Raw genomic sequence first — 16,048 nt, forward strand, 5'->3', positions numbered from 1 at the left:
AATTCTCTCTGAAACCCCAAAAGAAGTTATGTGAGTATAAATATACCTGGTGGGCACAGAAGCTATTTTTATCTGCTGATGGCATCTTCCTTATTTTATCTCAATCCCAATCCTCAAACCCTGAGATTTTTTTCTCTGATATCTGAATTTTCAGTATTCGATCAGTACCACATATCCAGATCCAAGTGTGAGGGCCTGCCATTTACAAAATTCACTCATAGGCCATCTTTGGAATGTTTCCCACTAAATGGGTCCCAAAACACATTAAATAGCTGTGAATCATGCTTAGAAGCGGTCTAAGACACATTAAGTTGGACTACTTACATCCACTGATGCAAAAGACAGCTAATGACTTGTTCTGATGGTCTAGTTCACAACTGTCACTTTAGGGCAAGGTGCAGATGGTGAACATGGCCATGTCACTAAGGTTCAGCTTGCATTTTCAATGATCCCTGTGATGTTACCATAATCCATCTTGGGTTTAACTGAGTTGGTGATACAAAAAAGGTTTGTATACACCCTGACAAACCTAGACTTCAACTCTAGAAATTGCATACCAAAACTCCAACTGGGAGACGAAGACAACTCTATGTTGTGTGTAACTACCTAGAACATCAACTGCCATTTCACTAGAAATTGCTACAGGTGTGCGCTTATAAAGCTACCTGTGTGGGTATAACAAAAACCCTGTTATCTGTTGCAGTAGGCTTGGATATTCTTTATGTGAAAGGCAAGGGCAAAGCTTTAGGGCAGTGGTTCTTATCTTGTGGTCCGTGGCCCCCCGGGGTCTGCCACACCTATGTAGGGGATCCGCTAACCCATACGACCTCTTACCATTACTTTCTGTCAAAATTTTAAGCTTTTTGAGTTAAGTACCCATTAAAAAGATGATTCCTTCTAAACGTATAATAGTTTCATAACAATAACACATACACTGTCTACTGTATTGTATTCTCAATTTAATTGATACATAAATAAAATCAATACAGATATGTTTGAAAAACATAAACATTTTAAAAATGATTTAATCAGAATCTGGTTGTTAGTTCAGGACACAGCATGTGTGAATGTGTTACAGCATGTGTGAATGTGTTACGACCTGAACTAGCAATCAGCTTCTTACTAAAAATAATGTTGAATTGTCAGACCCCACACATAAGGCAGGGCACACCATTGATTCAAGATTGTCTAATACATCGATTGGCTAGAATCACTGGGTTGAAATAACATGGTCTGACCACTTGGTATTTAAGTTTACCTAGGACCTCCCCAGAGTTACGGGAGACACTCACCCCAACCATGTAATCTCTCTAACAAGTCCATGGAACAAACTTAATAGGTCTGATCTTCAGGAGGAAACCCTAAGTTCCTTAACCCTTACGATATCAGGAGACGCCAACAGGGATGTGTCCTTAGTTAACCAATGGCTCTCAAATGCTGCTGACTGCATTGCCCTTAAACAAGCCATGACCTCTAAGAAGCAGAGATCTACTCCTAAAGCATCCTGGTTCTCCTCTAAATTAGTGACAGAAAGTAAAAACTGCAAGAGCCTTGAGAGGTTGTGGAGGAGAAAATATCTAGATGCACAAAAAATGACCTATAAACAGGCTCTTAGAAATATAAAAAAAAGATTGCTCTAGTTTCTACACCTCTAAAATTGCTGAGGCCGAAAAAAAGGTCTAAAGATTTTTTTAATATTGTATCTCGCTATATGGATGCCATAGCATGTGAGCCTCCGGTCATTCCTACCTCAAAGGTAGGCCAGGAGTTAGGCAACTTCTCTGAAACCAAAATCATCAAAATACAAACTAATCTTGGTGCTCCTTTGCTTACCCCCACCTTTGCCCCTTCCCCTATGTCACATGGTCCTACCCATCCAACCAATTGCTGCTGTTCTCTGCATCAAGCAAAGATGAACTGAAAATTATTTTTCCATCCTGTACGTCTGGCTCATCATTAGACCTCTGCCATCTCCAAATTGTGAGACAAATAACTGACACTGTATGCCCTGTCTATGTAAAGGTGTTTAACGCCTCCTCCTGAAAGGCTCGTCCCCCTTGATTTGGAAAAAAATTGTGTTATCCTGCTTCTGTAAATACCCACCACTTACATTAAGATCTTATCCAACTTCAGACCCATCTCCATCCTTCTAGCAGCCACTAAAATTCTGGAATTGGTAGTAAATAAACAACTCTCAGAATTTTTAGAATCCAATCTTTTGCTGCAACCATCCTAATCTGGCTTCTGAATGCAATGCAGCACAGAAAAATCATTGCTCGAAATCTCTGAGTCGTTAAAAATTTCACTGGATAAAAGACACAATGCTGCCATCATTTTTTTATATTTGTCTATTGCTTTCAATACTTTTGCCATTGACATTCTTCTACAACATCTGTTTAACTGTGGTGTCATGCCCTATCTTTTTAACCAGTAATCCTCTCCCTCCTCGCCTCACCTTACTCTTGCTGCAGCACCAGGACACCGTAGTTGAGTAACTGGTGTGCTATACAATTTATATAATTCATTCATTCAATTGCCAATGATTTTCTAGAAGGTCAAATGCATCTGTGCACAACAGGCCTGATTCACAAAGTTAAACTAACACTTTTGTGTAGGTTTAGGATTCTTTTTTATTATCTAACTGCAGAGTCGCCCCGAATAAAAAGATAGGTCTGTCCAATCTCTGGTTCATAAATTTCCCAATTTGTGTATGCATATTTAAAAAGCATTGATCGGCTGCACCTCCCACTGATGTGCTTGTCAATGTTTGAAGCACTCGATGTCTGGGTTTGATTAGGGTTTGAAGTGTGCAGTGACCACCCTGAATGCAGCATTACACTCACCATTGTTGCCAGTCCCTGTGAGGTGGTCAAATAGCTTATAAATTTCTTCCCATGCAAAATGGAGCAACAGTGATCTCTAGACAGTGTTGCTGGTCTCCTTGGTGGTCCTGAAGTAACTGTTCCAGTGCCCCACCCGTGCTTTCCAATTGGGGAAGCAGTTGCCGGGTCAGCATGTTTACTGAATGGCAGCAGTGCTGATATTGAGCTGGTATTGATGTACATTTGTGGTTTCCACAGGCCTGGCTCCTGGTACCAGGGCACTGGCTCTGCCAGGAGTGACTTAGGCATTGTTTGCTATCCTGTGGTGTAGATGCAGTGACTCCCTTGCTAAGTGAGGAGATGTGCTGAGAAGAAACCCATGGATCGGGGGGCTCAGAAGAGCAACAGCTGATAAGAATGAGCTTTGACGTAATTACGCCTCTCTGCCCCTAGTGCAGTAAAAAAATGTGTGCTGCTGTGACTCTGTACTCTTTAGAGCTTACGGTGCCATGAGTTGTGGCAGAGAGACCTCACTAGGTAGCCCTGTGGCTTGGAAAATGCCCCTTCCCTGTCAGCCAGAGAACAGGCACTCTGACCACTTTCAAGAGTCAGATGGTGCTGTGGTGCAGGCAGCTTCCATCGCCCAGAGGGGTGTTCACCAGTCCCCTGAATGGGTAGTCATGTGATACGGGATGTGGTCAGCCACAGCGTCCATGGACTTACAGGGGGCTCAGGATCTTTTATACCATAGAAAGCTGTGGCACGCACTCAGAGGCACAATGACACCTCGTCACCAGTGTGGTGTGTGTAACATCAGGGGGAAGGCGGAGTGCCCCATAGGTTACACAGACATGGTGCTTGATGTTTGGGATTGGACCACAAGCGATCTAATTATTGTTTATTTATTAACTCCCAGCGTACCCAGCCATTAGGCTGCATGTGTGTCATGAGGTCCTTTCATTGAGCTGGTGACTCTATATTAATCATGGCTATGGAAATGACTCAATCTCAATGGTCCATAACCACCCATGAGTTATGTGTTGTTTTTATACAGAAACCCTTGCAAAGCTCAAAAAGCACCTACAGCAAATCACATTTTTGTGACTTTACTGTGAAGGAAAGTTCTGAAATCTGTGGGGAGACACAAGGTTCCTCCGACCCAGCATTGCTCCAAGTCTCCCCATAAAAATGGTACCTCACTTGTATTGGTTGGACAAATGCCTGAAACAGGAAAAGGCTCCAAAAGCAGTAGGACAAATACAATTTGTCCACCTAGAAACCAATCTTTTTCTGCAATATTAGTTGCTGTGGAATTTGGGGAGTTCAAGGTGGCATGACTTGCCAGGTTTTCTTTACCAGAAACCCGTACAAACCTGAAAGTCTGGCTAACAATGCACATTTTGGCAACAGAAAGGTCTTGAATCTGCAGGGAGTCACATATTTCCTACCACCCTGCATTACCTCTGTGTCTCCAGATACAAAAGGTACATTATCTCTGCTTCTATTGGTGTGTCGTTCTTTCAAATACTTGGCCCAGCTTTCTTCAAGTACTTTACACCTTGGTGCATTCAACTCAACCCTTGAACCTTTTGAACTAAACTCTAAATTTTCAACGTATCTTTGGCAAAATTTAGAAAGAATAAGAAATATAATAATGGATGTTATTCATTTTACCAGGGTTTCATATTCTGCTTTTTTCTCCAATACATAAGTAGAGGATTTTCTATGATCACCCAACTCTTAATCAAATACTATGGTTTCTGGAATTCATTTGTTAGCTAAGCCTGGGTCAGTATATGAATGAAGAAATATAATATTAGTCATGCAATGTACTGTTCTGAAATGTGAGGCTGTGAATTGTAAATTATGTAATGTGGGAAAATTACAGATGACAGTGAAACCCTATAAATAAACCTTGAAAATTATTCTCCTACCCTTTTTTAAGGATCACCCGAATTATGAAGAAATTGTGAAAGACGCTATGAAAATTTATGGATACCGAAGGTAAATGAGTGTGCTTTTTCTTAACATTTGTCCCATCACAGTCATGCTTCAAGTCACCTGTAGTATATCTGAATTTGAAGTTTGACTCTCCAGTTTAGTCAATCAAACTAAATGTCAATGCTTCCTGGACACCTGAGTTTCCTTGTAACATACATTTCACTGCAATATGGTTCAGTGTGAAGGCAAACTCAATAGCCAGGTGTGTGCCTTTTGCATGGTCAGTAGTCATTTTCCAACTGTGTCTGAGCACTTTACCATAATATATATTTTCATTGTATAAACAGTAGCTAGGTTTTATTGTTCTTTTGTTGACACTTTAACCACACTAATATGTCCATTTTAGCATAATAAAACCAACCCCATCGTGCATATCAATATTGCTCTGTCAAAACGCTCTTTCCTTTCTTTGGGCTTGATACTTCAAAAAGTTGATCATTAACTCTGGTGTGGGTGTGCACCATTTTTTGCAGTAAATATCCACCTTGTCTTGGAGTTCACAGAGAAATTCCAGTATTTCTTGGTAGTAGTATAACTTTCATAGATTTCCAGAATTAAATTATGCCCTGGTTTGTGTCACTCTTGCACCATTCTATGTGGTTCATGAGCTAAGCAAACCTAAAGTAAGATTTATGAAGTCAGGCAAGGCCACCTTATGTGGCTCTGCATGGCTTAATAAATCTTGAGTAATGTAATGCAGTGCAAATCGCATTTCCATGGGTGTTGCGTGTGGCGCATTCCAAGGTACTCCCCAGGAGAGGCGTAACAAGGGGAAATATGTTTATTTCTCCTCGGTTTTTCCACTTCCTGTGAGTTGTGCGTTCAGCTCTTCCTAACTATCACTTCTGCACATGTAAAATATGTTGACATGGAGAAAGCTTCCCTTACAACTCCAGTCATTTTGGGACTGTTCTTTCCCATTTACATTATGCTTTGGGATGTCGTGCCGAAAACCAGGATCTGGAAAAACATACCTGCTTATGCAATTTAGAAAAAAGTTGAATAGTTCCCTCTTTAAAGAACACAACATTACAATACATTAACCTTCCACAACCCAACTCCTCTCCTCTTAATTGTTGCTTTTATGCTTGTCTTTCACCATCTACAGCACTACATTGCTTTTAGCTATGTTCCTTCAATAGAAGTACCATACACGTATACAGATCCTACGTTCAACTGCACCGTAGAGGTGAAAAATGGTCATTTGGGAGAAAGTAGTTCTCATTTCAATCTGTGCTTTGTGTGAACCCTGAGAGTCCTCCCTAGGATACTCAAGTCAGAACGCCTGGTGAGTGACCTAGGGGTAAGGAAAGTTATGACTATTTTCCTGTGCAAAAAAAGTTTGACAGAAAACAAAAAAGACCTGCCACAACTTACTTTATTGGAAGCTGACTTTGCTGCTACATTCCTCTTCATAAACTGTTCTTTGTGGAAAATTTTATTTAAAAAATGCCAGGTTTTGTGAAAGTGATAAATATTTATGTAGATGCAGTTTTCCACCTTACAAAACCTGATCACCAAAACTATAATTTAAAAAAAGTATACTTCTGTTTGCAATACCTTATAAGCAGGTATGGGGAACAGATCTTTTCACTTTTTGTCCATAGATGGACAAGTGACATATAAAAGTGGAAGTGTGCCAAAAAGCTCCATTCACTAATGAACAATGACAAGTACACATAATGGCCGTTTAATCCTCTTTGGTCCCAGTTTTATCAGACAGCGGTCAAATATGATACAATTGCAATTTTACTACCAAACTGCACCCTCTCCTGGGGTTGCTATGCATGCCACTGCATATTGACATGCACCAGTTTTGACATACACCCAATATGAGGGAGCAAAGTAAAGAAACTGTTATGAAAACCTAGGGGGTGATTCTAACTCTGGCGGGCAGCAGAGGCCAGAGTTCCCCCCTCCAGAATACCGCACCGCGGTCAGAAGACCGCTGCGGTTATTCTGGGTTTCCCACTGGGCTGGCGGGCGACCGCCAAAAGGAAGCCCGCCAGCCCAGTGGGAAACACCCTTCCCACGAGGAAGCCGGCACCGAATGGAGCCGGCGGAGTGGGAAGGTGCGACGGGTGCAGTTGCACCCGTCGCGATTCTTTGTGGGGCCCTCTTACGGGGACCCCTGCAGTGCCCATGCCATTGGCATGGGCACTGCAGGGGCCCCCAGGGGGCCCCACGACACCCCATACCGCCATCCTGTTCCTGGCGGGCGAACCGCCAGGAACAGGATGGCGGTATGGGGTGTCTGAATCCCCATGGCGGCGCAATTTTACTACCAAACTGCACCCTCTCCTGGGGTTGCTATGCATGCCACTGCATATTGACATGCACCAGTTTTGACATACACCCAATATGAGGGAGCAAAGTAAAGAAACTGTTATGCAAACCTAGGGGGTGATTCTAACTCTGGCGGGCGGCAGAGGCCGCCCGCCAGAGTTCCCCCCTCCAGAATACCGCACCGCGGTCAGAAGACCGCTGCGGTTATTCTGGGTTTCCCACTGGGCTGGCGGGCAACCACCAAAAGGCCGCCCGCCAGCCCAGTAGGAAACACCCTTCCCTCGAGGAAGCCGGCTCCGAATGGAGCCGGCGGAGTGGGAAGGTGCGACGGGTGCAGTTGCACCCGTCGCGAATTTCAGTGTCTGCAAAGCAGACACTGAAATTCTTTGTGGGGCCCTCTTACGGGGGCCCCTGCAGTGCCCATGCCATTGGCATGGGCACTGCAGGGTCCCCCAGGGGCCCCACGACACCCCATACCGCCATCCTGTTCCTGGCGGGCGAACTGCCAGGAACAGGATGGCGGTATGGGGTGTCTGAATCCCCATGGCGGCGCAGCAAGCTGCGCCGCCATGGAGGATTCAGAAGGGCAGCGGAAAACCGGCGGGAGACCGCCGGTTTTCCTCTTCTGACCGCAGCCAAACCGCCGCGGTCAGAATGCCCTGCGGGGCACCGCCAGCCTGTTGGCGGTGCTCCCGCCGACCCTGGCCCCGGCGGTCAGAATCACCCCCCTAGACTTTAACGAAGCATGAAGCTACCACGGGTTTACTAGCATTGTTCAGTTATCAATGGTGCACCAATCATAGTGAAAAATTTAAAGGCCCCTTCAAAATGTAGTCCTCCTATTCCGTGTCACTGTTTGAACAAGAGCAATAGGCACAGCCAATCCTTTGATAGAGTGTATGTGGAGGTGTTTGCCCCCAAAAGGTATTTCGTTTTTTAAGATAGCCGTATGATGTATTGTAGAAAACATTTGTCAGCTGAATTACTAGACCTAGTCACTGTCTTTGACACATTCCACCCCTAATCCACCCCCCTACAGAAAGTAAGGAAATCTTGGGGCCTTGTTTACAAGAATCTGACACATCGGCATCAATGCGGCAGATTTTTTGCGCTTCCCGCACATCCCCTAAGGACGCCATGGATGCTCGGTATTTACAATAGTGAGCTCCAAGGTGCACGTTTTCACAGATGTGTCAGAAATTCTGATGCATCTGTTGGTGCTAAACTCATGCATTGCTGGAGTAGCATTGTTAAACTGACACAACTCCAGCAATACTAGCAGTCTCCCATAGGTAAAACCCCTACATCAATCTTAAGCCCGCTCTGGCAGGCAGTAAAATTTTGATACAGTGAATTCGCAAAGTGACGCAGTGAAATGTACATTTCACACCGCCAGTTCTGCGTGGCTTTTCCAGTGGGAACGCCTACCCTGCATACATTATACCTGACACAGATATAATGAGACACAAGGCTTTACAAACTGACGCATTGGGCCCAATGTGTCAGTTTGTAAATATGGAGCAGTGTACCACGCAACGCACAGCAGTGGCCCAAAGGGTTTGTAAATGAGGCCATTCGTGTTTAAGGAACCATCCAAAACTGGATCTCCTGATTCTACCGCCACAGAATTAGCATTATCTTACTTTACATGATTACATCACCTTCTTTCCGTACTGATTGTGATGTACTTAGTCCCCTTATAATTCCTTTTCAACACATACATCAGTCCACTACTGGACCACATCAGACCTGACAACCTAATCTGTTACAACTACGCCAATGGAACCTACTCAAATCATCCTAAAACAGAAAAATGTGAAATAAAAACCACCTCAGACCTAGATAGTTGTCTCCAATGCATAGTGAAGAACCACCTTCCCAAAGCACGAAACTATCCTATGAAGAATGGAAGAGCTAACAGAATCTATCCATCTGGCCCCAGGAACTTGCCAGTGGAAGAGACACCAACAAAGTAACAAATCTGGTAGATTTCATGGAATCCTGTCTATCACTATCACTATAATTATAATTGCAGAAAAAAAAAACTCCTTTCGATACTGTCACACTAGAAGACTTTTGCTCACTTAAAATGCATTCGTGGAACCTCTTTTACCATATAGGCAGTTTAGGACCTGTCATCCTTAGAGTGGACTTCCCCAAACATTTTGCCTTCCTCCCTCTTATTTTTGCTGAATTTGGCTTTGGTGGCCTTGAGCACTTTACCACTGCTAACCAGTGCTAATGTGTTTGTGTTGTCTCCTTTCAACATGATAAATTGGCTTACACCTAATAGGCATATTTACTTTATTTATAAGTCTCTTATAGAGTGGTATACTGGCAGACGTGACAGCCTTATGGTAGTCTTCCCCCAACATGCTTGCCTCATGTTTTGCTGATACCTTATTGTTGGCCTTAGGATTCAGATCACTTTACCACTGCCAACCAGTGCTAACGTAAATGTGCATGCAAAGCACCACTAGGTAAATTTGGCGCAGCGTTTTTGGACATCTAACACCACATTAGTGTAAAAAAATGACGCTGTGTCATTAGATGGCACAAGGGGCTCTTAAATCTGACCCTAAGTTAGTGATTCAGCATGAGGAGACCGTCTTTGAATCGCAGTTTCCCCATTTGATCCAATTGTGTGATCCTGGGCAAGTCAGTCGCTGTTACCTTTATTTTAGTAGTTCAATGTGGCATTCCAGGTTGCAAGGCGGACTATTGGACTATTTGTCTAATTTGCTCTCTCTCCACATCCTTATTCCTGTTTCAGTCTCCTCTTCTCTGCCACCCTTTCTCTTTCTGAAACTCTTGCTTTTTCTGCCTACCTCTCTATGCATACTTCTCTTTCTTCAGTTTGTCTCTCCCCCCCTTTCTCTCTCTTTCCACTCTCCACATTCACCTTACAAGACACCAGACTCAAACTCTTTCTTGCTTGTTCCATGAGATCACTCATTAACTTTCCTGCTCACTTCCTCATTTTTTTCTCTATGAAACCCTCTTGCCCACTCTTTCTCTCAAGCATCCCTCCTCTCTACCTCTCTGGGACAGATCAGAAAGTTGCTTGCGTTTTTTTTTCCAGATAATAATGCTGACACTGTTTGTCGGCTGCCTCTATTTCTCCTTTTTCAGCCGAGATCTGGGGTCCTAAAAGAGACTTCTTACTGCATTATTATTTAGAAATTGCGAACAATCCATTCTTTAAAAGGTTTTCGGATTTCCAGGGGCCACTTTATGAATAGGAACCCTACAACTTGCCCCATGTAGTAAGTGCCTGAGGTTAAGGATGGCCTCTATGTTTAGGATGTGTTGCCTGTGATAATCTTATTTCTGCATTCTCCTGTATCTTAGGCACCCACTCCCCTCAGGACACATGCACCTGCACTAAGCATCCCTAACCTTGTTCAGAACACTTTTGTATGTTGAAGCACTACCACACTGAAATTAAGGGACATATTTACAATCCCCTTGTGCCTCCTCGACCCACACTAGCATCATTTTCTTTTACGCTAAGGTAGCATTATGGAGGCAATTTGCATTGCGCCACTTTGTAAACTTTGCGCCACATTAAGTCTGCACCTGGCATAATGCCTGCAATGGTGGGCATTCCCAAGCAGGGAGGCCCAACAAATGGTGCAGTGAAATTTACTAGATCTCACTGCACTTTTTTTGGTGTAATTTTTAACACCGCCCCAGGTCAGGCGCTAAAATGACGCACTGATAATCTTCTATGGGCCTCCCTGTACTTTGCTGGACTAGTGTCAACATTTTTGGCTCTGGTGCAGCAAAGCACCACAATAGCACCAAAATGTTTGACTCTATAGTGGAATTATGCACCATGGTGCGGCGTATTGTAAATATGGTGCACCCATGGTGCTGTTAGGGGGGTGCAGGGGGCGTAGGAAAATTGGTGCATCAATGCTGGTGTGCCACTTTCTTGTAAATATGCCCCCCAGTGTTCTGTTCTCTTTCCAAAGACTTCCACTAATCGAAGCACCAATGCATTTAGGGGCATATTTACGAGAGGTTTGTGTCATGCTTGCACAGCGCATCATTGTAAATGTGTGATGCAAACCTCTAAGTCATATTTTTGAAGCAATGCACAGCAACTTTGCGTGGCTTTGAGTGGCTCCAAAAATATGGACTAAGGCAACAGAGGGCAAATCGCTGAGGTGCATTACTTTGCACCAGAGAGGCATTCTATGGGCATTGTGTGGGTGTGCCCATGCACCTTCCATGGTTTTTTATGCATTTCCAGATTTACTAAACCTGGTAAACCAAGAAATGCTCCAAAGACATACGCTTCCCCCATGAGATGTGCAATGAGAAGAAATTTATTTATTTCTCCTTGTTATTTCCTCTTTCTATGTGTGCTGCATTCTGCAACACACACAGCTAGAGGAATATGCCTCTTGAGATTGTTTTAGTGCAGAAAGGTGCCCCTTCCTGCACAAAAGCAATCCTGCATGCAACGCAGCCATCCGTGCACCATGGTGCACTGTAAATTACTTTTCAACTTTCTTAAACAGCACAATATTACATTGTTGCTGCTTTTGTATTTAAGACCCTACACTTTCTTGATCTCACTATTACGTTTCCTAATTAATCACCCATTACATTCCCTCGTTAATCGCCCATAAGGCAACCCCTTGCTCCTTCCACTCATCCTTCTGGTTGTTATTCGTGGCCCAATGCACATTTTGACTTTTTCTTGTCACAAAGCTTTGTAATGATGATCCTCCCTCTGTTCAAGTTTCCCCAATTTTGTCACAGCTCAAAAATTCAACTTTTTTGTAATTTCTTCTCAAATTTTGCAGCTGAGGACTACCATTTCTTTCTAGGTCACCTTTCAGACATATTTAGCTGTCTGATGGCACACAGACCTACTGTACCAGTGTACCTTGTATGTTTTTTTTGTCCACCTATTGCTCATGGTTAGATGACTTTCCTGTCTGTGCCTTTTCCCTGCTACTAGGCCAATGGCTTTGCTGCATATTGTGTTTGTGAAGCCAAAGGAACATTTCCGGCGCACCTTTTTTAGACTGGAAGTGTTGTATCCTTCTACTGCTAATGTCAGAAGCTTGCATTGCAGTGAGAAGGGATTTTTGACCTCCCTAAATCCTTTTCTCCCTACTCTTATTTCCTTCTTTTAGCCCATATTTGTGTACAAATTTTTAGCACACTGCTGCAATTTTGTTCTTCATTTATGTACCGTCGGTGTCTGAAAGTTTTACTCACGGATGAGGAGTTCTTCGGAGTTAGATGTAATAAAGATCAAACTTCATCTTACCTGTTTCTATATTTTTATCATATACTCAGTGCCCTCTTCTCCCCATCACGGACACCACCATCCTCATCAATATCGGTGGCATGCCACCTTTAAATTGATTTAAATATAATCCAAGATGACCCCATCATGTGTGTTTGCATGACAGCCAAAACCATTCTTGGATTGACACCACATGTGTGCACCATTGAGCAGTGGCCATCTTGGAATGCTTTTTCTTTTGTTTTAAGAATAAATATTCAAAGATGACTGCCCTGCATCCGCGCGCAGGAATGATGACCTTCTTCGAAAGACTTATCTTAAATCAAAAGAAATATCACTCCAAGTTGGCTTCCTCTCTGATAGAGGGTGCTTAAATTAGTTCTCATCAATTTGAGAATAGGGTAAACTAGATGACAGATGCAAACGCTAAAAAATAACTTATTTAGTTTTGAACCTTATATTTCTTTAATTTGTATTAAACTTCCTGTTCCTTGTGTCCTTAGGGTTTCAGAGCCGGAGGAACACGCTGGGATTGTGTCTTTTCTCTTCTCGCCGGACGCCTCTTACCTCACTGGAGAGACCATCGTGGTTGGTGGAGGATACAGGACAAGACTCTAAAACGAAGACAATATTCATCTTTTAGCCTTAAATTTATTAGACCTAAATCCACACAGGTTAACACAAATTTCATTCACAAAACCACCCCTTTCGCACACCACTGTTGAAATACACGTGTACACTATCTTCATAACTATTGTTAGCATGTTTTAAGGTAAAACAAAAAAAAAAAGCATTTGTGGTGCTTCCTATTTTGCCTGAATTTATATACAAAAATATCAGATGCTCAATGTTATTTCTGGTGTTACAAACTTGTAAAATGACTTCTGTGTACAAATATGTTGCTGTGGGCTGCGCTCTCCATATCTTCTAGGAGAGTATACATTAATAATTATAGCAGCATGCTATTATATCAGCACATTCAATGTGCAAATACAGGCATAATGCATAGGTCATTATTTTATATTGCGGCTATTATTTTACACATAATATATTGCTAAACATAGTTTGTCCTTTTGCCTTAAAACGTAAATGTGTGACAGATTCAGTTCTGACACATGAACTAAGTGCCTGATTCACAAAAGTACACTTAGGGGCACATTTAAGAGCCCCTTGCGTCACTTTAGAGCCGCCTTTGTGTCATTTTTTTAATGCCAACGCAGCGCAAAGGCGGCCTTTTCCCCCGCACTATATTTACAAAGTGCTGCAATGCATGCATTGTGCTACTTTGTAACCCTTTGTGCCACATTATGCATGCACCATGCATAATGTATTTAAAGGGGCGTTCTGACACAAGGAGGCCCGCAAAAATGTCACAATGAAATCTACAAGATTTCATTGCACTATTTCTGGCATCATTTTTAATGCCTGCTTGCAGCAGGCATTAAAAGGACACGCCCAATGTAATCAATGGGCCTTCTTGCACATTGCTCACCTAGGGGCCAGATGCAGGAAACGATTAGCGAGTCGCAAACGGCAAAAATTGCCGTTTGCGACTCGCTAATCGCTTTTCCCGATGCAGAAATGCATATTGCGAGTCGGGACCGACTCGCAATATGCATTTCGGAATCGCAAATAGGAAGGGGTGTTCCCTTCCTATTTGCGATTCGGAGTGGCATGCAATACCATTTGCGACCGCATATGCGGTCGCAAATGGTATCGCAGTTACCATCCACTTCAAGTGGATGGTAACCCACTCGCAAATTGGAAGGGGCCCCCATGGGACCCCTCCCCCTTTACGAATGGACCCAAAACAATTTTTTCCGGGCAGTTAGTGGTCCAAGGGACCACTACCTGGCCTGAAAAAATACCGAAACTAAAGGTTTCGGATTTTTTTTAAGTGCAGCTCGTTTTCCTTTAAGGAAAACGGGCTACACTTAAAAAAAAAAAACTGCTTTATTGATAAAGCAGTCACGAACATGGAGGTCTGCTGACGACAGCAGGCCTCCATGTTTGCGAGTGCCTATAGTTGCTATGGGGCCGCAATTTGCGACCCACCTCATTAATATTAATGAGGTGGGTCATTGCGACCCCATAGCGACTCGCAGACGGTGTCTGAGACACCGTACTGCATACCAATTTGCGAGTTGCAAATTGCGAGTCGCAGGGACTCGCAATTTGCAAGTCGCAAATTAGCATTTTGATACATCTGGCCCCTAGTGTCAACATTTTTTACGCTAGTGGAGCAAAGCACCACAATAGCGCAAATTTTTTTGACGTTATGGTTCCTAATAACACCATGGTGTGCCATATCATAAATACGGCACACACATGGTGGCCTAAGGGGGTGCAGGGGGCACAAGAGCAGTGGAGCTGCATTTGATGCAGCGTCACTTTTCTTAAATTCAGCCCTTATACTTTTGTGTATGTTTATTACTTTTAGGTACTCACAAATGTCAAGTACAACTTTACGCACCGCACTTCCTATCTTCTTCACACCTGCAAAACCTAGAACTCCGCAAACATAGGTAATGGAAGTGCAGACTCTTACAAGTGTGAATTGCATTTTGTAGTAATATAAAGTGCAGTTTGTGAATCATGCCCTCAGTGCTTATGAAAATTGCTTATTGCAGAAAGCTAAATTCTAAAGACCTCACTGAATGCTGTCTTCCACTGCCATCTTTTATAAGTGCAGTACACTCAGAAAGGCAGCAATGCAGTTCCAGTGGGTGATCTAAAACATGCTTTTTATATGATAAAGTGATTTAGTTCCAATTTATTGCAATGTTTTAGATGCCAGTATTCCTCTGAAAGAGATTTTATTAAATAAGAAAGATTTTCATCTTTCAAATGTTGATTGTTTGATTTCTGCATGACTGTGCACTTATTTCATGTTTGGACTCTTCCTTTCTTACTATGTCATACAGTGTGATAATTATTACAACTTTGGAATGTTGACCCTCAACCGAAGACAATGGAGGTGGTGGAATGTTCTAATAGCATTAGAGCCCTTCTTCCTTGGGCTGTACCAGTTGTTAAAGACCCGTTCCCTTCGACTCTGACAATAATGCTGTAATAGTCACATGGTTGACTGAGTCTTGGTCCTAGATAATTGATATGTAGCTTACTATTGTGACAACATTTTCTGTTCAAATCATGCCACACCATCTAGCAATATAAAATATAACTAGCTACATTGCATTTACAAACAAAATGAAACACTATGGCCCTCATTACAACCTCGGCGGTAAAAGTCACATCAACATTGCTGCCGGCTCGTAATAGAACCGGCGGCAATGCTGATGTGCAGCGGGTGCAGTAGCACCCGTCACGCATCTCACTGCCCGAAATTCAAGCAGTGAAATGCACGATGGGGCTATGCCTGGGGACCCCTGCACTGTCCATGTGATAGGAAAAAAGCTGCAGTAACGTGAATAGCAGCACTCGCATATCCAATTTTAATTAATTTCAAAATGTAAACAAGCATTGGCAAGCCCAATGGGTTTGTCATTGGCAAACGTAGAATGCGTCTCTTTCTATTTCATGTTTTTGCAATATGCGTTGGGCTAGGTATTTAGAGGTTGTGGGGGTCAGACCATATTTCAGCCTGTCCTCTTTATTTACGCAAATTTAAATTTTGTTGGCTGGCACTCTACAGTTTTAAATGTTGTAT

General features: G+C 42.9%; 1 protein-coding gene across 1 annotated transcript in view; it reads left to right on the forward strand.

Annotated features, from left to right (window-relative positions):
- LOC138265368 (dehydrogenase/reductase SDR family member 4-like) overlaps positions 1-15,634 on the forward strand; it is a 146,174-nt gene extending 130,540 nt beyond the window's left edge. The window contains exons 8-9 of the mRNA XM_069213013.1: positions 4,768-4,826; positions 12,882-15,634. Coding sequence (XP_069069114.1) covers positions 4,768-4,826; positions 12,882-12,996 — 174 coding nt within the window. The 3' untranslated portion in view covers positions 12,997-15,634. The remainder of the gene's footprint in view (positions 1-4,767; positions 4,827-12,881) is intronic.
- Positions 15,635-16,048: the final 414 nt, after the last annotated feature.

This window comes from Pleurodeles waltl, chromosome 11 (genome assembly GCF_031143425.1).
Source record: "Pleurodeles waltl isolate 20211129_DDA chromosome 11, aPleWal1.hap1.20221129, whole genome shotgun sequence".
NCBI lineage: Eukaryota > Metazoa > Chordata > Amphibia > Caudata > Salamandridae > Pleurodeles > Pleurodeles waltl.